This window comes from Brachycentrus maculatus, unplaced genomic scaffold (genome assembly GCF_059751285.1).
Source record: "Brachycentrus maculatus isolate JH-2025_06_01 unplaced genomic scaffold, ASM5975128v1 h1tg000141l, whole genome shotgun sequence".
In the NCBI taxonomy this organism is placed as follows: Eukaryota; Metazoa; Arthropoda; class Insecta; order Trichoptera; family Brachycentridae; genus Brachycentrus; species Brachycentrus maculatus.
The window spans coordinates 119,147-140,050 of record NW_028280894.1 but is presented as its reverse complement, the minus strand read 5'-3'; the positions used below and the strand labels follow the sequence as shown (position 1 = coordinate 140,050).

Here is a 20,904-nt window from a genome sequence, read left to right as displayed (position 1 = left end):
TAAGGCGTCGGCCGGCGGGGCCAAGAAGAAGAGCAAGCCCGCCGCGTCCGCCGCTTCCAAGAAGCGCGCCGCCCCCGCCAAGGAGAAGAAGCCGGCCGCGGAGAAGTCATCCGCCGCCGCCGCCGCCGCGAAGAAGAAGCCCGCCAAGAAGGCGGCCGCGGCTCCCGCCAAGGCGAAGAAGGCCGCCGCCTCCCCGGCAGCCAAGAAGGCGGCCGCGAAGAAGGCCGCCCCCGCCAAGGCGAAGAGCCCGACCAAGGCGAAGAAGACCGCCAAGCCGCCCACCAAGAAGCCCAAGGCGCCGAAGCCCAAGAAGGCCGCCGCCCGAAGGCCAAGCCCGCGGCAAAGAAGGCCGCCCCGAAGAAGTAGGGGTGGAGTCGTCTTTGTCGTCGTCGCCGCAGCAGCCGCCGTTGCATATTGTCATATTGCACAGATCACGCAGAAGAGTCAAAAAGCCCTTGTCAGGGCTACCAAACGATTCACACACACACCTATTCGGAACACGCTCAGTCGTCTTTCGTGACTTTCGTGAATTTTCATTATTATTTATTTTCATCGAAATGGGATGATTTATTAAATATCTCTCGTATACCATATACGAACTACATGCACTCCCATGCCACACGAGCGTTCACACTTCCGGCCTAGAATATTTCGCTCGACAGTCATTAGTCAGCGGACGTTGCGTCATAATATAAAATATAATATATATCGATACAAAGTACAACAGTTTTTGAAAGAAAAGGCAACGCCGCGCGCGCCACCTGCAAAACTATTCACACAAACGCATCCGGATCACGCGTAGTCGGATCGTTGTCACGTGAATATGGGATGACCTACTATTAATCTCTCTCTCCTTGTATACGCGTACACTCCCACGACACGTGATTGTTTCCGGCTGGAATCTTTCACTCGAGAGTGATTAGCGACGTTACTTACGCCCACAATATACATACATTGTATAAGTAAGTAAACTAAGTTTGAGTTCTCTCTGGTCGTAACAGCTGTCACCGTTTCCAGGCGAAACAGCTGTCACCCTTTTGCTGTCACTCTCATTTCTTTTATGTTTTTTTTTATTAAGACTCCCAAATTTGCGTCGCGTATTATAATATGTACATTTATATAAACATGAATACAATTCAGGAAAGGATAGAGAGAGAGAGCGAGAGTGAAAAAAAAATCAATGATTTGTACGCACTATCATCGTGTGCGGATACCCCGCTCCCTTGCGGTTCTCGAAGCCGTACGAGAGAGAAAAAAGAAAGAAATAAAGCAAAGCTCTATCCATCCACGTAGGTAATTGTATTGTGTTATTTAAATTTCGAAAAGCGAAAAACGGTTACGACATGGGTCGGTCAGGCAGTTGTTGGCCCTGAGAAGGGCCGTTTTTTGTTTTCAAATCGCATTCACATCGCGCGTAGCAGCGCGGTGCGGTGGTGGCGGTGGCGTGCGGGCGTCGGGACGGCCGGGGCGAATGTATCTCGCGCTGCGTGCGGTGCGGTGAAGAGCGGTGAAGAGCGGTGAAGAGCGGCGAAGATCGGCGACTTAACCTCCGAAACCGTACAGGGTGCGGCCCTGGCGCTTCAGGGCGTAGACGACGTCCATGGCGGTGACGGTCTTCCTCTTGGCGTGCTCGGTGTAGGTGACCGCGTCCCTGATCACGTTCTCGAGGAACACCTTCAGGACGCCGCGCGTCTCCTCGTAGATGAGACCGGAGATGCGCTTGACGCCGCCTCGGCGGGCCAGACGGCGGATGGCCGGCTTCGTGATGCCCTGGATGTTATCGCGGAGGACTTTCCTGTGTCGCTTGGCGCCTCCTTTCCCCAGACCTTTTCCTCCCTTTCCGCGACCGGTCATCTTCTCTGCGTGTGGTCTTCTTTTCGGTTACAGTAGTCGCTGCTCGCACGGTGCTCTACCGTGCGTGTGTAGGATTCGTGTGGCGTTTTTCGCCGGCCGGGGCCGCTTTTATGCACCAGACGTGCGCCCGCGTCTCCCCTCGCCGCCGAGCGATCCGACAGCTACGACGACACGCGCGCCGTCTCACTCTCGCGCGCGAGCAGCGAGGGCGAGAGGCGAGAGGATCGGCGCGACTCGGTATCGCGTCACGCGAATATATGTCTCAGTTTGTTATATGCATAACATTATTCCAGGCTAGGTTTTGAGTGTTTTTCGTAATTTTTCTGCATGCACATTTCTCCGGGGAGGATGCGATTGTTTCTCCACTCTATCTCCCGTCTCGCTTCACCGTCGAGCCCGTCCGTCCCGTCCCGTCCCGTCCCGTCCCGTCCCGTCCCGTCCCCTCCGTCCCGCCCGACCGCCCGGCGGTTGGGAATATTCGAATCGGCCAATGGCGTCGGCCCATCCCCCCCACCGGGAGACGGTATTTTCGATAAATATGACGCGCCCGGGAAATTTTTCCGAATAGAGAGAAGAATCCTACTCAGCTACAGCCATGGCACGTACGAAGCAGACCGCTCGCAAGTCCACCGGGGGCAAGGCGCCCAGGAAGCAGCTGGCCACGAAGGCGGCCCGCAAGAGCGCCCCGGCCACCGGCGGCGTGAAGAAGCCCCATCGCTACAGGCCCGGCACGGTCGCGCTCAGGGAGATCCGCCGCTACCAGAAGAGCACCGAGCTGCTGATCCGCAAGCTCCCCTTCCAGCGCCTGGTGCGCGAGATCGCCCAGGACTTCAAGACCGACCTCCGCTTCCAGAGCTCGGCCGTCATGGCCCTGCAGGAGGCGAGCGAGGCCTACCTGGTCGGCCTCTTCGAGGACACGAACCTGTGCGCGATCCACTCCAAGCGCGTCACCATCATGCCCAAGGACATCCAGCTGGCCAGGCGCATCCGAGGCGAGCGCGCCTAAGCGAGCTCTATGCGACGAGACGCGGCACGATTTTCGGTCGGTCGGTCGATCGGTCTGATTGACTAACACGCAGTACAGTGGTATCGGGCGGCCGTCACCTCGACCCGTTCCGATCGGTCGATCGATTCGAATAAAAATGGTCCTTTTCAGGACCGCATACACCTTAATCATCCACAATCGAATTCGCCAGCAGTATGATTTTGATACTCGTAGCAGTATGATTTCGATACTTGAGTAAAAAAAAAAAAAAAATATATATAATAATAATAATAATAATAATAACTTCCAATAAATTAATATGTATTTTACTCGCGAATCAATAGTAATTTTAAACATTCAAATCACGCAAGAGTACCGGAACGTACGATTTATTAATTTCATTATCGTCTCAGCGCTGAGATCATGTCGCATTTCGTTTTAATTACCTAACGTCCAAGCGCGACACGGCTCATCATGACCCTACTCAGGCTTTGACTCTTATTAATTTCATATATTTCACGAGTGAAAATTCTAAACAAAAACACTCGCCGAGATCATCTCGTATTGACACGCGTCGTAAGTTGCGTGCGCCGGGCGCTTTACCCATCGCGCATTCATTTACTTGCGATTTTTATTCATTTCATTATCAGTGTTTCTAGCATATCATATCGGTACTACCATACTATACCACAATTCAGGTCCGCGCACACGGACGGAACGGTCCTAGCGCGCTTCGGATATATTTCTTAAATGTACATAAATAATGAGAATAGTTATAAAATCAGCGAACGGGTAACGATTGGCAATAAATACATGTGGCGGTCCTGAAAAGGACCTTTGTGTACACTACTCTGCGAGATGATGATGAAACGGGCGGAGGAGTCCGGGGAGTAGAGAGAGAAGAGTGGAGGATGAGCGGGCGCAGAATCATCATTCTTACGCCTTCTTCTCGGTCTTCTTGGGCAGGAGCACGGCCTGGATGTTGGGCAGGACGCCTCCCTGGGCGATGGTCACCCCGGAGAGCAGCTTGTTCAGCTCCTCGTCGTTGCGAATGGCCAACTGAAGATGACGGGGGATGATCCTCGTCTTCTTGTTATCCCTGGCGGCGTTGCCGGCCAACTCCAGCACCTCGGCGGCCAGGTACTCCATGACGGCGGCCAGGTACACGGGCGCACCGGCGCCGACCCTCTCGGCGTAGTTGCCCTTCCTGAGCAGCCTGTGGATACGGCCGACGGGGAACTGCAGACCGGCGCGGTTCGAGCGGGACTTTGCCTTTCCCTTCACTTTGCCTCCCTTTCCGCGACCCGACATGGCGAGTGGTCGGAGATCTGAACTGGTTCTCTGCGATATGCGAAGCGAGGATGTGCGAGCTGGAGTGCGCGCACGTTGCGACCGTCGAGAGGTGAGTCAAGTCAAGTCAATGGCGAAAACGGGCGCACACACCTTATTTACGCCCTCCGCGAAGCGCACGCAGCGCCGCCGGGACCGGTCCCGCGGGGGGACCCTCCCCTGCCGCCGGCCCGGACGGCCCGACCGGCGGCCCTGGCTGGGTGCGCCGACCGAAGTGACAAAAACGGTCGATTTTTCAGTTTGCGCCACGCACACCGCACAGTACAGACAGTCCACCGCGACTCCTCTGCTCCACTCTACGCCGCATCTATTCCGAGATAAGAAGAGACAATGCCGCCCAAGACGAGCGGAAAGGCAGCCAAGAAGTCGGGCAAGGCCCAGAAGAACATCTCCAAGGGGGACAAGAAGAAGTCGAAGCGCAGGAGGAAGGAGAGCTACGCCATCTACATCTACAAGGTGCTCAAGCAGGTGCATCCCGACACCGGAATCTCCAGTAAGGCGATGAGCATCATGAACAGCTTCGTGAACGACATCTTCGAGCGCATCGCCGCCGAGGCGTCCCGTCTCGCCCACTACAACAAGAGGTCGACGATCACCAGCAGGGAGATCCAGACCGCCGTCAGGCTGCTGCTGCCCGGGGAGCTGGCCAAGCACGCCGTCAGCGAGGGCACCAAGGCCGTCACCAAGTACACCAGCTCCAAGTAGGCGCCAGCGCCAGCGCCAGCGCGTTGAAACACGACGCGACACGCACACGGACGCGCGATATTCGTCTGCACCGAATATTGTAATCTATACACACCGACATCGTCATCATCATAATAATCATCGACATCAACAGCGCCGTCGTCGTCTACGTTAAACCATCTAATACAGCGCAATTAACAAAGGTCCTTATCAGGACCACCACACGAATAATCCAAATACTTACTGCAAATATATTATACTATAGACAGATGTGTGTGTAAATAATAACTACGATAATAGAACGAGAAGCGCAACAGTGATAAGCGCCCCGTAACGGATCGCGCAACCGGCCGCGCCGCGGTGCGCGGCGATTGCCTATCGCACGATTAGCCGGGCGTCCGATCAAAATTGTCCTTTTTTTATATAAAAAATCATATACGTACGCATGTATATTATATATATACACATTTTTTTCTCCTTCTTTTTATTTGGCCGTTGTTTCGGTTGCAAAATTGCTGTCACCTTTCGCAGTTTTTTGTTTTTGGTTTTTTTTTTTTCCCCGAGCGGAACTGCTGTGATTTTTTTTTGAGTTCTCTCTGGTCGTAACAGCTGTCACCTTCTTCTTCTTCTTCAGTTTTAGGGCGAAACAGCTGTCACCCTTTTCAGGCGAAACAGCTGTCACCCTTTTGCTGTCACTTTCATTTCTTTTATGTTTTTTTTTTTTGACTCCCAAATTTGCGTCGCGTATTATGATATGTACATTTATATAAACATGAATACAATTCAGGAAAGGATAGAGAGAGAGAGCGAGAGTGAAAAAAAATCAATGATTTCTACGTACTATCATCGTGTGCGGATACTCCGCTCCCTTGCGGTTCTCGAAGCCGTACGATTCTATCATACTATCGTACGTACGGTGCCATATCCTCGAGGGCCTCTTCGACATGTCACCTTACCTAGTCATTTTTTTTTTTTTTTTTTTTTCCCCCTTTCCTTCGCTTCTTCTTCATTCTTTATGCATACTAATATACACCTGACAACTATTCTCATTACAAATACCATTTCCGATCACCTACCGAACTCGCCCCGACATTCGACATACATACATACACATCTTCAACAGTAGATACACGTTTTTATTTTTCATATTTCATTTAATACATATTCCTATTATCACATATTGTTATTATTGTTCTTCTTCACGCGTATCATCGTCATCGTCGTCATCGTCGGTCGTACGCACCGCTACGGCGACACGAATCATCATCATCGTCGCATCTCACCCGATTATATATCATCATCATCCCGATTTCGATTTTTTTTTTTTTTTTTTTTTTTTTTATAAGTCGATGACGTTTCACTTTTTACAGAACGAGCCTACTACTGCGCGCGGAGCTCGCGTCATTTTGCACGTAGACCGGAATCATTCATACTTATTATCGGTCTGTTTTATTCGTTCTTTCTTTTCTATTCATCTACTTCTATCATTCTCCCAACTCCTCTTTTTCCTTTCTTTATTTATATTTTTTCTAACTTCTATTCTTCTTTCTTTCACTTACGCCTTCCGATGATTCTACTACTACTACTACTACTACTATCCATCCCATTCGTGATACGATTCCTCGCAAACGACGGATCGTTATTATATTAATGTATTTTTTTTTTTTTTTAATTCTATTCTTTTCTTCTATCTTTTCGCGTCTCACTCGTTCGACATGTAATCCTACGATAGCCGTTAGTAGATCGATCAATCGTTATAATTCACTAGATAATATTCGCTCCCGACCCGGAGGCAGGTCTCTCTCTCGGCCCGGACGCTCTCCGGCGGTCCGTCGGCGTTCGCGTGTGTTACGTCCGGCCGCTTCGGGGGGCCCTCGCTCCGCCACCGGAGGCCCTCCGCGGCCGGCGGACGTCTCGGACCCGGGGCCGGGTCCTGCCCGACGGGGGCGGCGCGCGCCCGGGCCGCCAGCTCGCCGGGGAGACGCATTCGCGGCCGGCTTTCGGCCGCCCAACGCTGCCGCCCTGCAGCTTTTGCGCCTCTAAACGTCCGCCGCGCCGCGGCCCGGCCCCCGGGCCGGCCGACCCGGCCGCCGGCCGACGGCGGGACCTCCCGGCCGCGGGACCCGCCGCGCTCCGCGTCCCCGGGCGGATCCGTTCGGCCGCCAGGGCGGTTTTCGTCCGGCCGCCTAAGCATAAATGACAACACTTTTCATCGGCAAAATCGACAAGCGCGCACCGACCGTCCGCGACACGGTATAAATTTTTACCGACAGGCGAGAACGAGCGCCGTCTGACGACAAATACGGGAACTAATCGTCCCCCCGCAACCGCTCTACGCTCGCTACAGAACGCAACGCAACAAGACTCGCAAGATGGCAGACACAGCAGCACCCGCGGCCGCCTCCCCCCTGCCGGCGACTCCGGCCAAGAAGGCGAAAGCGTCCGCCGCCGCCGCCTCCAAGAAGCCGAAGGCGAAGCCCTCGCACCCGAAGACGTCCGAGATGGTGAACAACGCCATCAAGGAGCTGAAGGAGCGCGGCGGCTCCTCCCTGCAGGCCATCAAGAAGTACATCTCGGCCAACTACAAGGTCGACGCGGACAAGCTGGCCCCGTTCATCAAGAAGTACCTCAAGGGGGCCGTCGAATCCGGCGCCCTGGTGCAGACGAAGGGCAAGGGAGCGTCCGGTTCGTTCAAGCTGGAGGCGAGCAAGGCGAAGGCGTCGGCCGGCGGGGCCAAGAAGAAGAGCAAGCCCGCCGCGTCCGCCGCTTCCAAGAAGCGCGCCGCCCCCGCCAAGGAGAAGAAGCCGGCCGCGGAGAAGTCATCCGCCGCCGCCGCCGCCGCGAAGAAGAAGCCCGCCAAGAAGGCGGCCGCGGCTCCCGCCAAGGCGAAGAAGGCCGCCGCCTCCCCGGCAGCCAAGAAGGCGGCCGCGAAGAAGGCCGCCCCCGCCAAGGCGAAGAGCCCGACCAAGGCGAAGAAGACCGCCAAGCCGCCCACCAAGAAGCCCAAGGCGCCGAAGCCCAAGAAGGCCGCCGCCCCGAAGGCCAAGCCCGCGGCAAAGAAGGCCGCCCCGAAGAAGTAGGGGTGGAGTCGTCTTTGTCGTCGTCGCCGCAGCAGCCGCCGTTGCATATTGTCATATTGCACAGATCACGCAGAAGAGTCAAAAAGCCCTTGTCAGGGCTACCAAACGATTCACACACACACCTATTCGGAACACGCTCAGTCGTCTTTCGTGACTTTCGTGAATTTTCATTATTATTTATTTTCATCGAAATGGGATGATTTATTAAATATCTCTCGTATACCATATACGAACTACATGCACTCCCATGCCACACGAGCGTTCACACTCCGGCCTAGAATATTTCGCTCGACAGTCATTAGTCAGCGGACGTTGCGTCATAATATAAAATATAATATATATCGATACAAAGTACAACAGTTTTTGAAAGAAAAGGCAACGCCGCGCGCGCCACCTGCAAAACTATTCACACAAACGCATCCGGATCACGCGTAGTCGGATCGTTGTCACGTGAATATGGGATGACCTACTATTAATCTCTCTCTCCTTGTATACGCGTACACTCCCACGACACGTGATTGTTTCCGGCCTGGAATCTTTCACTCGAGAGTGATTAGCGACGTTACTTACGCCCACAATATACATACATTGTATAAGTAAGTAAACTAAGTTTGAGTTCTCTCTGGTCGTAACAGCTGTCACCGTTTCCAGGCGAAACAGCTGTCACCCTTTTGCTGTCACTCTCATTTCTTTTATGTTTTTTTTTATTAAGACTCCCAAATTTGCGTCGCGTATTATAATATGTACATTTATATAAACATGAATACAATTCAGGAAAGGATAGAGAGAGAGAGCGAGAGTGAAAAAAAAATCAATGATTTGTACGCACTATCATCGTGTGCGGATACCCCGCTCCCTTGCGGTTCTCGAAGCCGTACGAGAGAGAAAAAAGAAAGAAATAAAGCAAAGCTCTATCCATCCACGTAGGTAATTGTATTGTGTTATTTAAATTTCGAAAAGCGAAAAACGGTTACGACATGGGTCGGTCAGGCAGTTGTTGGCCCTGAGAAGGGCCGTTTTTTGTTTTCAAATCGCATTCACATCGCGCGTAGCAGCGCGGTGCGGTGGTGGCGGTGGCGTGCGGGCGTCGGGACGGCCGGGGCGAATGTATCTCGCGCTGCGTGCGGTGCGGTGAAGAGCGGTGAAGAGCGGTGAAGAGCGGCGAAGATCGGCGACTTAACCTCCGAAACCGTACAGGGTGCGGCCCTGGCGCTTCAGGGCGTAGACGACGTCCATGGCGGTGACGGTCTTCCTCTTGGCGTGCTCGGTGTAGGTGACCGCGTCCCTGATCACGTTCTCGAGGAACACCTTCAGGACGCCGCGCGTCTCCTCGTAGATGAGACCGGAGATGCGCTTGACGCCGCCTCGGCGGGCCAGACGGCGGATGGCCGGCTTCGTGATGCCCTGGATGTTATCGCGGAGGACTTTCCTGTGTCGCTTGGCGCCTCCTTTCCCCAGACCTTTTCCTCCCTTTCCGCGACCGGTCATCTTCTCTGCGTGTGGTCTTCTTTTCGGTTACAGTAGTCGCTGCTCGCACGGTGCTCTACCGTGCGTGTGTAGGATTCGTGTGGCGTTTTTCGCCGGCCGGGGCCGCTTTTATGCACCAGACGTGCGCCCGCGTCTCCCCTCGCCGCCGAGCGATCCGACAGCTACGACGACACGCGCGCCGTCTCACTCTCGCGCGCGAGCAGCGAGGGCGAGAGGCGAGAGGATCGGCGCGACTCGGTATCGCGTCACGCGAATATATGTCTCAGTTTGTTATATGCATAACATTATTCCAGGCTAGGTTTTGAGTGTTTTTCGTAATTTTTCTGCATGCACATTTCTCCGGGGAGGATGCGATTGTTTCTCCACTCTATCTCCCGTCTCGCTTCACCGTCGAGCCCGTCCCGTCCCGTCCCGTCCCGTCCCGTCCCGTCCCGTCCCGTCCCCTCCGTCCCGCCCGACCGCCCGGCGGTTGGGAATATTCGAATCGGCCAATGGCGTCGGCCCATCCCCCCCCACGGGGGAGACGGTATTTTCGATAAATATGACGCGCCCGGGAAATTTTTCCGAATAGAGAGAAGAATCCTACTCAGCTACAGCCATGGCACGTACGAAGCAGACCGCTCGCAAGTCCACCGGGGGCAAGGCGCCCAGGAAGCAGCTGGCCACGAAGGCGGCCCGCAAGAGCGCCCCGGCCACCGGCGGCGTGAAGAAGCCCCATCGCTACAGGCCCGGCACGGTCGCGCTCAGGGAGATCCGCCGCTACCAGAAGAGCACCGAGCTGCTGATCCGCAAGCTCCCCTTCCAGCGCCTGGTGCGCGAGATCGCCCAGGACTTCAAGACCGACCTCCGCTTCCAGAGCTCGGCCGTCATGGCCCTGCAGGAGGCGAGCGAGGCCTACCTGGTCGGCCTCTTCGAGGACACGAACCTGTGCGCGATCCACGCCAAGCGCGTCACCATCATGCCCAAGGACATCCAGCTGGCCAGGCGCATCCGAGGCGAGCGCGCCTAAGCGAGCTCTATGCGACGAGACGCGGCACGATTTTCGGTCGGTCGGTCGATCGGTCTGATTGACTAACACGCAGTACAGTGGTATCGGGCGGCCGTCACCTCGACCCGTTCCGATCGGTCGATCGATTCGAATAAAAATGGTCCTTTTCAGGACCGCATACACCTTAATCATCCACAATCGAATTCGCCAGCAGTATGATTTTGATACTCGTAGCAGTATGATTTCGATACTTGAGTAAAAAAAAAAAAAAATATATATAATAATAATAATAATAATAATAACTTCCAATAAATTAATATGTATTTTACTCGCGAATCAATAGTAATTTTAAACATTCAAATCACGCAAGAGTACCGGAACGTACGATTTATTAATTTCATTATCGTCTCAGCGCTGAGATCATGTCGCATTTCGTTTTAATTACCTAACGTCCAAGCGCGACACGGCTCATCATGACCCTACTCAGGCTTTGACTCTTATTAATTTCATATATTTCACGAGTGAAAATTCTAAACAAAAACACTCGCCGAGATCATCTCGTATTGACACGCGTCGTAAGTTGCGTGCGCCGGGCGCTTTACCCATCGCGCATTCATTTACTTGCGATTTTTATTCATTTCATTATCAGTGTTTCTAGCATATCATATCGGTACTACCATACTATACCACAATTCAGGTCCGCGCACACGGACGGAACGGTCCTAGCGCGCTTCGGATATATTTCTTAAATGTACATAAATAATGAGAATAGTTATAAAATCAGCGAACGGGTAACGATTGGCAATAAATACATGTGGCGGTCCTGAAAAGGACCTTTGTGTACACTACTCTGCGAGATGATGATGAAACGGGCGGAGGAGTCCGGGGAGTAGAGAGAGAAGAGTGGAGGATGAGCGGGCGCAGAATCATCATTCTTACGCCTTCTTCTCGGTCTTCTTGGGCAGGAGCACGGCCTGGATGTTGGGCAGGACGCCTCCCTGGGCGATGGTCACCCCGGAGAGCAGCTTGTTCAGCTCCTCGTCGTTGCGAATGGCCAACTGAAGATGACGGGGGATGATCCTCGTCTTCTTGTTATCCCTGGCGGCGTTGCCGGCCAACTCCAGCACCTCGGCGGCCAGGTACTCCATGACGGCGGCCAGGTACACGGGCGCACCGGCGCCGACCCTCTCGGCGTAGTTGCCCTTCCTGAGCAGCCTGTGGATACGGCCGACGGGGAACTGCAGACCGGCGCGGTTCGAGCGGGACTTTGCCTTTCCCTTCACTTTGCCTCCCTTTCCGCGACCCGACATGGCGAGTGGTCGGAGATCTGAACTGGTTCTCTGCGATATGCGAAGCGAGGATGTGCGAGCTGGAGTGCGCGCACGTTGCGACCGTCGAGAGGTGAGTCAAGTCAAGTCAATGGCGAAAACGGGCGCACACACCTTATTTACGCCCTCCGCGAAGCGCACGCAGCGCCGCCGGGACCGGTCCCGCGGGGGGACCCTCCCCTGCCGCCGGCCCGGACGGCCCGACCGGCGGCCCTGGCTGGGTGCGCCGACCGAAGTGACAAAAACGGTCGATTTTTCAGTTTGCGCCACGCACACCGCACAGTACAGACAGTCCACCGCGACTCCTCTGCTCCACTCTACGCCGCATCTATTCCGAGATAAGAAGAGACAATGCCGCCCAAGACGAGCGGAAAGGCAGCCAAGAAGTCGGGCAAGGCCCAGAAGAACATCTCCAAGGGGGACAAGAAGAAGTCGAAGCGCAGGAGGAAGGAGAGCTACGCCATCTACATCTACAAGGTGCTCAAGCAGGTGCATCCCGACACCGGAATCTCCAGTAAGGCGATGAGCATCATGAACAGCTTCGTGAACGACATCTTCGAGCGCATCGCCGCCGAGGCGTCCCGTCTCGCCCACTACAACAAGAGGTCGACGATCACCAGCAGGGAGATCCAGACCGCCGTCAGGCTGCTGCTGCCCGGGGAGCTGGCCAAGCACGCCGTCAGCGAGGGCACCAAGGCCGTCACCAAGTACACCAGCTCCAAGTAGGCGCCAGCGCCAGCGCCAGCGCGTTGAAACACGACGCGACACGCACACGGACGCGCGATATTCGTCTGCACCGAATATTGTAATCTATACACACCGACATCGTCATCATCATAATAATCATCGACATCAACAGCGCCGTCGTCGTCTACGTTAAACCATCTAATACAGCGCAATTAACAAAGGTCCTTATCAGGACCACCACACGAATAATCCAAATACTTACTGCAAATATATTATACTATAGACAGATGTGTGTGTAAATAATAACTACGATAATAGAACGAGAAGCGCAACAGTGATAAGCGCCCCGTAACGGATCGCGCAACCGGCCGCGCCGCGGTGCGCGGCGATTGCCTATCGCACGATTAGCCGGGCGTCCGATCAAAATTGTCCTTTTTTTATATAAAAAATCATATACGTACGCATGTATATTATATATACACATTTTTTTCTCCTTCTTTTTATTTGGCCGTTGTTTCGGTTGCAAAATTGCTGTCACCTTTCGCAGTTTTTTGTTTTTGGTTTTTTTTTTTTCCCCGAGCGGAACTGCTGTGATTTTTTTTTGAGTTCTCTCTGGTCGTAACAGCTGTCACCTTCTTCTTCTTCTTCAGTTTTAGGGCGAAACAGCTGTCACCCTTTTCAGGCGAAACAGCTGTCACCCTTTTGCTGTCACTTTCATTTCTTTTATGTTTTTTTTTTTTTGACTCCCAAATTTGCGTCGCGTATTATGATATGTACATTTATATAAACATGAATACAATTCAGGAAAGGATAGAGAGAGAGAGCGAGAGTGAAAAAAAATCAATGATTTCTACGTACTATCATCGTGTGCGGATACTCCGCTCCCTTGCGGTTCTCGAAGCCGTACGATTCTATCATACTATCGTACGTACGGTGCCATATCCTCGAGGGCCTCTTCGACATGTCACCTTACCTAGTCATTTTTTTTTTTTTTTTTTTTTCCCCCTTTCCTTCGCTTCTTCTTCATTCTTTATGCATACTAATATACACCTGACAACTATTCTCATTACAAATACCATTTCCGATCACCTACCGAACTCGCCCCGACATTCGACATACATACATACACATCTTCAACAGTAGATACACGTTTTTATTTTTCATATTTCATTTAATACATATTCCTATTATCACATATTGTTATTATTGTTCTTCTTCACGCGTATCATCGTCATCGTCGTCATCGTCGGTCGTACGCACCGCTACGGCGACACGAATCATCATCATCGTCGCATCTCACCCGATTATATATCATCATCATCCCGATTTCGATTTTTTTTTTTTTTTTTTTTTTTTTTATAAGTCGATGACGTTTCACTTTTTACAGAACGAGCCTACTACTGCGCGCGGAGCTCGCGTCATTTTGCACGTAGACCGGAATCATTCATACTTATTATCGGTCTGTTTTATTCGTTCTTTCTTTTCTATTCATCTACTTCTATCATTCTCCCAACTCCTCTTTTTCCTTTCTTTATTTATATTTTTTCTAACTTCTATTCTTCTTTCTTTCACTTACGCCTTCCGATGATTCTACTACTACTACTACTACTACTATCCATCCCATTCGTGATACGATTCCTCGCAAACGACGGATCGTTATTATATTAATGTATTTTTTTTTTTTTTTAATTCTATTCTTTTCTTCTATCTTTTCGCGTCTCACTCGTTCGACATGTAATCCTACGATAGCCGTTAGTAGATCGATCAATCGTTATAATTCACTAGATAATATTCGCTCCCGACCCGGAGGCAGGTCTCTCTCTCGGCCCGGACGCTCTCCGGCGGTCCGTCGGCGTTCGCGTGTGTTACGTCCGGCCGCTTCGGGGGGCCCTCGCTCCGCCACCGGAGGCCCTCCGCGGCCGGCGGACGTCTCGGACCCGGGGCCGGGTCCTGCCCGACGGGGGCGGCGCGCGCCCGGGCCGCCAGCTCGCCGGGGAGACGCATTCGCGGCCGGCTTTCGGCCGCCCAACGCTGCCGCCCTGCAGCTTTTGCGCCTCTAAACGTCCGCCGCGCCGCGGCCCGGCCCCCGGGCCGGCCGACCCGGCCGCCGGCCGACGGCGGGACCTCCCGGCCGCGGGACCCGCCGCGCTCCGCGTCCCCGGGCGGATCCGTTCGGCCGCCAGGGCGGTTTTCGTCCGGCCGCCTAAGCATAAATGACAACACTTTTCATCGGCAAAATCGACAAGCGCGCACCGACCGTCCGCGACACGGTATAAATTTTTACCGACAGGCGAGAACGAGCGCCGTCTGACGACAAATACGGGAACTAATCGTCCCCCCGCAACCGCTCTACGCTCGCTACAGAACGCAACGCAACAAGACTCGCAAGATGGCAGACACAGCAGCACCCGCGGCCGCCTCCCCCCTGCCGGCGACTCCGGCCAAGAAGGCGAAAGCGTCCGCCGCCGCCGCCTCCAAGAAGCCGAAGGCGAAGCCCTCGCACCCGAAGACGTCCGAGATGGTGAACAACGCCATCAAGGAGCTGAAGGAGCGCGGCGGCTCCTCCCTGCAGGCCATCAAGAAGTACATCTCGGCCAACTACAAGGTCGACGCGGACAAGCTGGCCCCGTTCATCAAGAAGTACCTCAAGGGGGCCGTCGAATCCGGCGCCCTGGTGCAGACGAAGGGCAAGGGAGCGTCCGGTTCGTTCAAGCTGGAGGCGAGCAAGGCGAAGGCGTCGGCCGGCGGGGCCAAGAAGAAGAGCAAGCCCGCCGCGTCCGCCGCTTCCAAGAAGCGCGCCGCCCCCGCCAAGGAGAAGAAGCCGGCCGCGGAGAAGTCATCCGCCGCCGCCGCCGCCGCGAAGAAGAAGCCCGCCAAGAAGGCGGCCGCGGCTCCCGCCAAGGCGAAGAAGGCCGCCGCCTCCCCGGCAGCCAAGAAGGCGGCCGCGAAGAAGGCCGCCCCCGCCAAGGCGAAGAGCCCGACCAAGGCGAAGAAGACCGCCAAGCCGCCCACCAAGAAGCCCAAGGCGCCGAAGCCCAAGAAGGCCGCCGCCCCGAAGGCCAAGCCCGCGGCAAAGAAGGCCGCCCCGAAGAAGTAGGGGTGGAGTCGTCTTTGTCGTCGTCGCCGCAGCAGCCGCCGTTGCATATTGTCATATTGCACAGATCACGCAGAAGAGTCAAAAAGCCCTTGTCAGGGCTACCAAACGATTCACACACACACCTATTCGGAACACGCTCAGTCGTCTTTCGTGACTTTCGTGAATTTTCATTATTATTTATTTTCATCGAAATGGGATGATTTATTAAATATCTCTCGTATACCATATACGAACTACATGCACTCCCATGCCACACGAGCGTTCACACTCCGGCCTAGAATATTTCGCTCGACAGTCATTAGTCAGCGGACGTTGCGTCATAATATAAAATATAATATATATCGATACAAAGTACAACAGTTTTTGAAAGAAAAGGCAACGCCGCGCGCGCCACCTGCAAAACTATTCACACAAACGCATCCGGATCACGCGTAGTCGGATCGTTGTCACGTGAATATGGGATGACCTACTATTAATCTCTCTCTCCTTGTATACGCGTACACTCCCACGACACGTGATTGTTTCCGGCCTGGAATCTTTCACTCGAGAGTGATTAGCGACGTTACTTACGCCCACAATATACATACATTGTATAAGTAAGTAAACTAAGTTTGAGTTCTCTCTGGTCGTAACAGCTGTCACCGTTTCCAGGCGAAACAGCTGTCACCCTTTTGCTGTCACTCTCATTTCTTTTATGTTTTTTTTTATTAAGACTCCCAAATTTGCGTCGCGTATTATAATATGTACATTTATATAAACATGAATACAATTCAGGAAAGGATAGAGAGAGAGAGCGAGAGTGAAAAAAAAATCAATGATTTGTACGCACTATCATCGTGTGCGGATACCCCGCTCCCTTGCGGTTCTCGAAGCCGTACGAGAGAGAAAAAAGAAAGAAATAAAGCAAAGCTCTATCCATCCACGTAGGTAATTGTATTGTGTTATTTAAATTTCGAAAAGCGAAAAACGGTTACGACATGGGTCGGTCAGGCAGTTGTTGGCCCTGAGAAGGGCCGTTTTTTGTTTTCAAATCGCATTCACATCGCGCGTAGCAGCGCGGTGCGGTGGTGGCGGTGGCGTGCGGGCGTCGGGACGGCCGGGGCGAATGTATCTCGCGCTGCGTGCGGTGCGGTGAAGAGCGGTGAAGAGCGGTGAAGAGCGGCGAAGATCGGCGACTTAACCTCCGAAACCGTACAGGGTGCGGCCCTGGCGCTTCAGGGCGTAGACGACGTCCATGGCGGTGACGGTCTTCCTCTTGGCGTGCTCGGTGTAGGTGACCGCGTCCCTGATCACGTTCTCGAGGAACACCTTCAGGACGCCGCGCGTCTCCTCGTAGATGAGACCGGAGATGCGCTTGACGCCGCCTCGGCGGGCCAGACGGCGGATGGCCGGCTTCGTGATGCCCTGGATGTTATCGCGGAGGACTTTCCTGTGTCGCTTGGCGCCTCCTTTCCCCAGACCTTTTCCTCCCTTTCCACGACCGGTCATCTTCTCTGCGTGTGGTCTTCTTTTCGGTTACAGTAGTCGCTGCTCGCACGGTGCTCTACCGTGCGTGTGTAGGATTCGTGTGGCGTTTTTCGCCGGCCGGGGCCGCTTTTATGCACCAGACGTGCGCCCGCGTCTCCCCTCGCCGCCGAGCGATCCGACAGCTACGACGACACGCGCGCCGTCTCACTCTCGCGCGCGAGCAGCGAGGGCGAGAGGCGAGAGGATCGGCGCGACTCGGTATCGCGTCACGCGAATATATGTCTCAGTTTGTTATATGCATAACATTATTCCAGGCTAGGTTTTGAGTGTTTTTCGTAATTTTTCTGCATGCACATTTCTCCGGGGAGGATGCGATTGTTTCTCCACTCTATCTCCCGTCTCGCTTCACCGTCGAGCCCGTCCCGTCCCGTCCCGTCCCGTCCCGTCCCGTCCCGTCCCGTCCCCTCCGTCCCGCCCGACCGCCCGGCGGTTGGGAATATTCGAATCGGCCAATGGCGTCGGCCCATCCCCCCCCACGGGGGAGACGGTATTTTCGATAAATATGACGCGCCCGGGAAATTTTTCCGAATAGAGAGAAGAATCCTACTCAGCTACAGCCATGGCACGTACGAAGCAGACCGCTCGCAAGTCCACCGGGGGCAAGGCGCCCAGGAAGCAGCTGGCCACGAAGGCGGCCCGCAAGAGCGCCCCGGCCACCGGCGGCGTGAAGAAGCCCCATCGCTACAGGCCCGGCACGGTCGCGCTCAGGGAGATCCGCCGCTACCAGAAGAGCACCGAGCTGCTGATCCGCAAGCTCCCCTTCCAGCGCCTGGTGCGCGAGATCGCCCAGGACTTCAAGACCGACCTCCGCTTCCAGAGCTCGGCCGTCATGGCCCTGCAGGAGGCGAGCGAGGCCTACCTGGTCGGCCTCTTCGAGGACACGAACCTGTGCGCGATCCACGCCAAGCGCGTCACCATCATGCCCAAGGACATCCAGCTGGCCAGGCGCATCCGAGGCGAGCGCGCCTAAGCGAGCTCTATGCGACGAGACGCGGCACGATTTTCGGTCGGTCGGTCGATCGGTCTGATTGACTAACACGCAGTACAGTGGTATCGGGCGGCCGTCACCTCGACCCGTTCCGATCGGTCGATCGATTCGAATAAAAATGGTCCTTTTCAGGACCGCATACACCTTAATCATCCACAATCGAATTCGCCAGCAGTATGATTTTGATACTCGTAGCAGTATGATTTCGATACTTGAGTAAAAAAAAAAAAAAAATATATATAATAATAATAATAATAATAATAACTTCCAATAAATTAATATGTATTTTACTCGCGAATCAATAGTAATTTTAAACATTCAAATCACGCAAGAGTACCGGAACGTACGATTTATTAATTTCATTATCGTCTCAGCGCTGAGATCATGTCGCATTTCGTTTTAATTACCTAACGTCCAAGCGCGACACGGCTCATCATGACCCTACTCAGGCTTTGACTCTTATTAATTTCATATATTTCACGAGTGAAAATTCTAAACAAAAACACTCGCCGAGATCATCTCGTATTGACACGCGTCGTAAGTTGCGTGCGCCGGGCGCTTTACCCATCGCGCATTCATTTACTTGCGATTTTTATTCATTTCATTATCAGTGTTTCTAGCATATCATATCGGTACTACCATACTATACCACAATTCAGGTCCGCGCACACGGACGGAACGGTCCTAGCGCGCTTCGGATATATTTCTTAAATGTACATAAATAATGAGAATAGTTATAAAATCAGCGAACGGGTAACGATTGGCAATAAATACATGTGGCGGTCCTGAAAAGGACCTTTGTGTACACTACTCTGCGAGATGATGATGAAACGGGCGGAGGAGTCCGGGGAGTAGAGAGAGAAGAGTGGAGGATGAGCGGGCGCAGAATCATCATTCTTACGCCTTCTTCTCGGTCTTCTTGGGCAGGAGCACGGCCTGGATGTTGGGCAGGACGCCTCCCTGGGCGATGGTCACCCCGGAGAGCAGCTTGTTCAGCTCCTCGTCGTTGCGAATGGCCAACTGAAGATGACGGGGGATGATCCTCGTCTTCTTGTTATCCCTGGCGGCGTTGCCGGCCAACTCCAGCACCTCGGCGGCCAGGTACTCCATGACGGCGGCCAGGTACACGGGCGCACCGGCGCCGACCCTCTCGGCGTAGTTGCCCTTCCTGAGCAGCCTGTGGATACGGCCGACGGGGAACTGCAGACCGGCGCGGTTCGAGCGGGACTTTGCCTTTCCCTTCACTTTGCCTCCCTTTCCGCGACCCGACATGGCGAGTGGTCGGAGATCTGAACTGGTTCTCTGCGATATGCGAAGCGAGGATGTGCGAGCTGGAGTGCGCGCACGTTGCGACCGTCGAGAGGTGAGTCAAGTCAAGTCAATGGCGAAAACGGGCGCACACACCTTATTTACGCCCTCCGCGAAGCGCACGCAGCGCCGCCGGGACCGGTCCCGCGGGGGGACCCTCCCCTGCCGCCGGCCCGGACGGCCCGACCGGCGGCCCTGGCTGGGTGCGCCGACCGAAGTGACAAAAACGGTCGATTTTTCAGTTCGCCTCCGTAGTGTAATGGTCAGCACGCTCGGCTACCGTTCTGGAGGTCCCGGGTTCGATTCCCAAGGGGGGTAAAATAAATATAAGTGATTTTTTCACTGTCATATTTATTCAATATTACCCTGGACTGGTACCTGAAGCGGAGGGCTGATCACCTTTCCTTCATGTGTAAACGATCAAGATAACACTGCGTTTATATGACACAGTGCCCTATGCACCATTGCGGTGCGGATAAGGGTTTTATTATTATTATATTATAGACCACGCACGCACATTTACAGTCGCCGCTAACCGTCGAGCAGTACGGACCTCGCTCGCTCCACTCCGCTCCGCTAAGCTGCCCGACCGCCTTGAAGCAATCACGCCGCTGCCCGTTTATTTCCTTCGCGTGTGAAATCGTGAAATCGTGTTACCTTCGCGTGTGAAATCCCGTGTTACCTTCGCGCGTGAAGTTATCAGTGACATTGACACTCAATCATTGTTATCCGCGACCTAGTATCGTCTCTCAGAGCAACGGACAAGAGCGCCTCCTGAAAGACGAGTAAGGATCTCGACTCCCGACACTCGGAGAGTCACGCAGGCCGCGATAACAGTGATTCGATAATTGTGATAGACACTACAGTGCATCACCAAGACCTCCAGCCGCTCGGTGAGTTTTCTTTATTTGACTTGTTTCGATTGGCTCAGGTATTTTTCTATAAAAAGAGAGCATAGGAATCCTCCTCCCCATGTAGGGCGCCTCACGCCATCCACAATGCCCCCCCCCCAACTCGACCGAAACGACAGTCCGACCGAGTACGAGTCGGACTTAGACGACTTTCTAGGTGCCCGTGAGCACCGCGATCTCTCCCCTAAGGAGAAATCGCACCTTATCAAACTATGCCTACAAAGGCATAGAGAGGAGAAGAGGCGGAAAACGGACTCCGCCTCCTCTTCAGAATACTCGTCGGACGAAAGTTCGTCCGACGAGGTTCGTACACCGACCAACTCGCCGACGCGCCGACGTCGCGCACCGTCCCCCGTCGCCTCCGCCTCCACCTCGATGGAATGGGTCACCATTCAATCACGAAAGAGGAACCGTCCCTCTCCGCCCGCCTCACCCAAGAAGGCGAAATCTCCACCCCCAAAACGGGACCGCGCTAGCCCCGCGTCCCCGCGACCGATCACCCCCGCGCCCGTACCGACCACCCCCGCACCGACCACCCCCGCACCGACCACCCCCGCACCGATCTACCCCGCGCCCGCGCCCGTACCGACAATGCGATCCAACTCTCCCGCGACGGCTTCTCAAATAGA

At 54.0% G+C, this 20,904-nt stretch overlaps 13 protein-coding genes across 13 annotated transcripts; 7 read left to right on the top strand and 6 right to left on the bottom strand.

Moving 5' to 3' along the window:
* Positions 1–1,542: 1,542 nt before the first annotated feature.
* LOC148309068 (histone H4) lies at positions 1,543–1,854 on the bottom strand. Its single transcript, XM_088260706.1, has one exon. The coding sequence runs from the start codon at positions 1,852–1,854 to the stop codon at positions 1,543–1,545; it is 312 nt and encodes a 103-aa protein (XP_088116832.1).
* Positions 1,855–2,449: 595 nt separating this feature from the next.
* LOC148309067 (histone H3-like) lies at positions 2,450–2,860 on the top strand. The gene has a single exon (XM_088260705.1). It carries the CDS (start codon positions 2,450–2,452, stop codon positions 2,858–2,860), a length of 411 nt encoding a protein of 136 aa, XP_088116831.1.
* A 915-nt stretch (positions 2,861–3,775) lies between these two features.
* On the bottom strand, positions 3,776–4,150 carry LOC148309066 (histone H2A). Its single transcript, XM_088260704.1, has one exon. The coding sequence runs from the start codon at positions 4,148–4,150 to the stop codon at positions 3,776–3,778; it is 375 nt and encodes a 124-aa protein (XP_088116830.1).
* A 369-nt stretch (positions 4,151–4,519) lies between these two features.
* LOC148309065 (histone H2B) lies at positions 4,520–4,894 on the top strand. The gene has a single exon (XM_088260703.1). It carries the CDS (start codon positions 4,520–4,522, stop codon positions 4,892–4,894), a length of 375 nt encoding a protein of 124 aa, XP_088116829.1.
* Positions 4,895–7,166: 2,272 nt separating this feature from the next.
* On the top strand, positions 7,167–8,059 carry LOC148309064 (uncharacterized). The gene has a single exon (XM_088260713.1). The coding sequence runs from the start codon at positions 7,246–7,248 to the stop codon at positions 7,951–7,953; it is 708 nt and encodes a 235-aa protein (XP_088116839.1). The 5' UTR covers positions 7,167–7,245; the 3' UTR covers positions 7,954–8,059.
* A 1,070-nt stretch (positions 8,060–9,129) lies between these two features.
* On the bottom strand, positions 9,130–9,441 carry LOC148309063 (histone H4). The gene has a single exon (XM_088260702.1). It carries the CDS (start codon positions 9,439–9,441, stop codon positions 9,130–9,132), a length of 312 nt encoding a protein of 103 aa, XP_088116828.1.
* A 598-nt stretch (positions 9,442–10,039) lies between these two features.
* Positions 10,040–10,450, top strand: LOC148309062 (histone H3). Its single transcript, XM_088260700.1, has one exon. It carries the CDS (start codon positions 10,040–10,042, stop codon positions 10,448–10,450), a length of 411 nt encoding a protein of 136 aa, XP_088116826.1.
* A 914-nt stretch (positions 10,451–11,364) lies between these two features.
* LOC148309061 (histone H2A) lies at positions 11,365–11,739 on the bottom strand. The gene has a single exon (XM_088260699.1). The coding sequence runs from the start codon at positions 11,737–11,739 to the stop codon at positions 11,365–11,367; it is 375 nt and encodes a 124-aa protein (XP_088116825.1).
* Positions 11,740–12,108: 369 nt separating this feature from the next.
* Positions 12,109–12,483, top strand: LOC148309060 (histone H2B). Its single transcript, XM_088260698.1, has one exon. It carries the CDS (start codon positions 12,109–12,111, stop codon positions 12,481–12,483), a length of 375 nt encoding a protein of 124 aa, XP_088116824.1.
* A 2,271-nt stretch (positions 12,484–14,754) lies between these two features.
* Positions 14,755–15,647, top strand: LOC148309059 (uncharacterized). Its single transcript, XM_088260714.1, has one exon. It carries the CDS (start codon positions 14,834–14,836, stop codon positions 15,539–15,541), a length of 708 nt encoding a protein of 235 aa, XP_088116840.1. The 5' UTR covers positions 14,755–14,833; the 3' UTR covers positions 15,542–15,647.
* Positions 15,648–16,717: 1,070 nt separating this feature from the next.
* On the bottom strand, positions 16,718–17,029 carry LOC148309058 (histone H4). Its single transcript, XM_088260697.1, has one exon. The coding sequence runs from the start codon at positions 17,027–17,029 to the stop codon at positions 16,718–16,720; it is 312 nt and encodes a 103-aa protein (XP_088116823.1).
* Positions 17,030–17,627: 598 nt separating this feature from the next.
* LOC148309057 (histone H3) lies at positions 17,628–18,038 on the top strand. Its single transcript, XM_088260696.1, has one exon. It carries the CDS (start codon positions 17,628–17,630, stop codon positions 18,036–18,038), a length of 411 nt encoding a protein of 136 aa, XP_088116822.1.
* Positions 18,039–18,953: 915 nt separating this feature from the next.
* Positions 18,954–19,328, bottom strand: LOC148309056 (histone H2A). The gene has a single exon (XM_088260695.1). The coding sequence runs from the start codon at positions 19,326–19,328 to the stop codon at positions 18,954–18,956; it is 375 nt and encodes a 124-aa protein (XP_088116821.1).
* Positions 19,329–20,904: the final 1,576 nt, after the last annotated feature.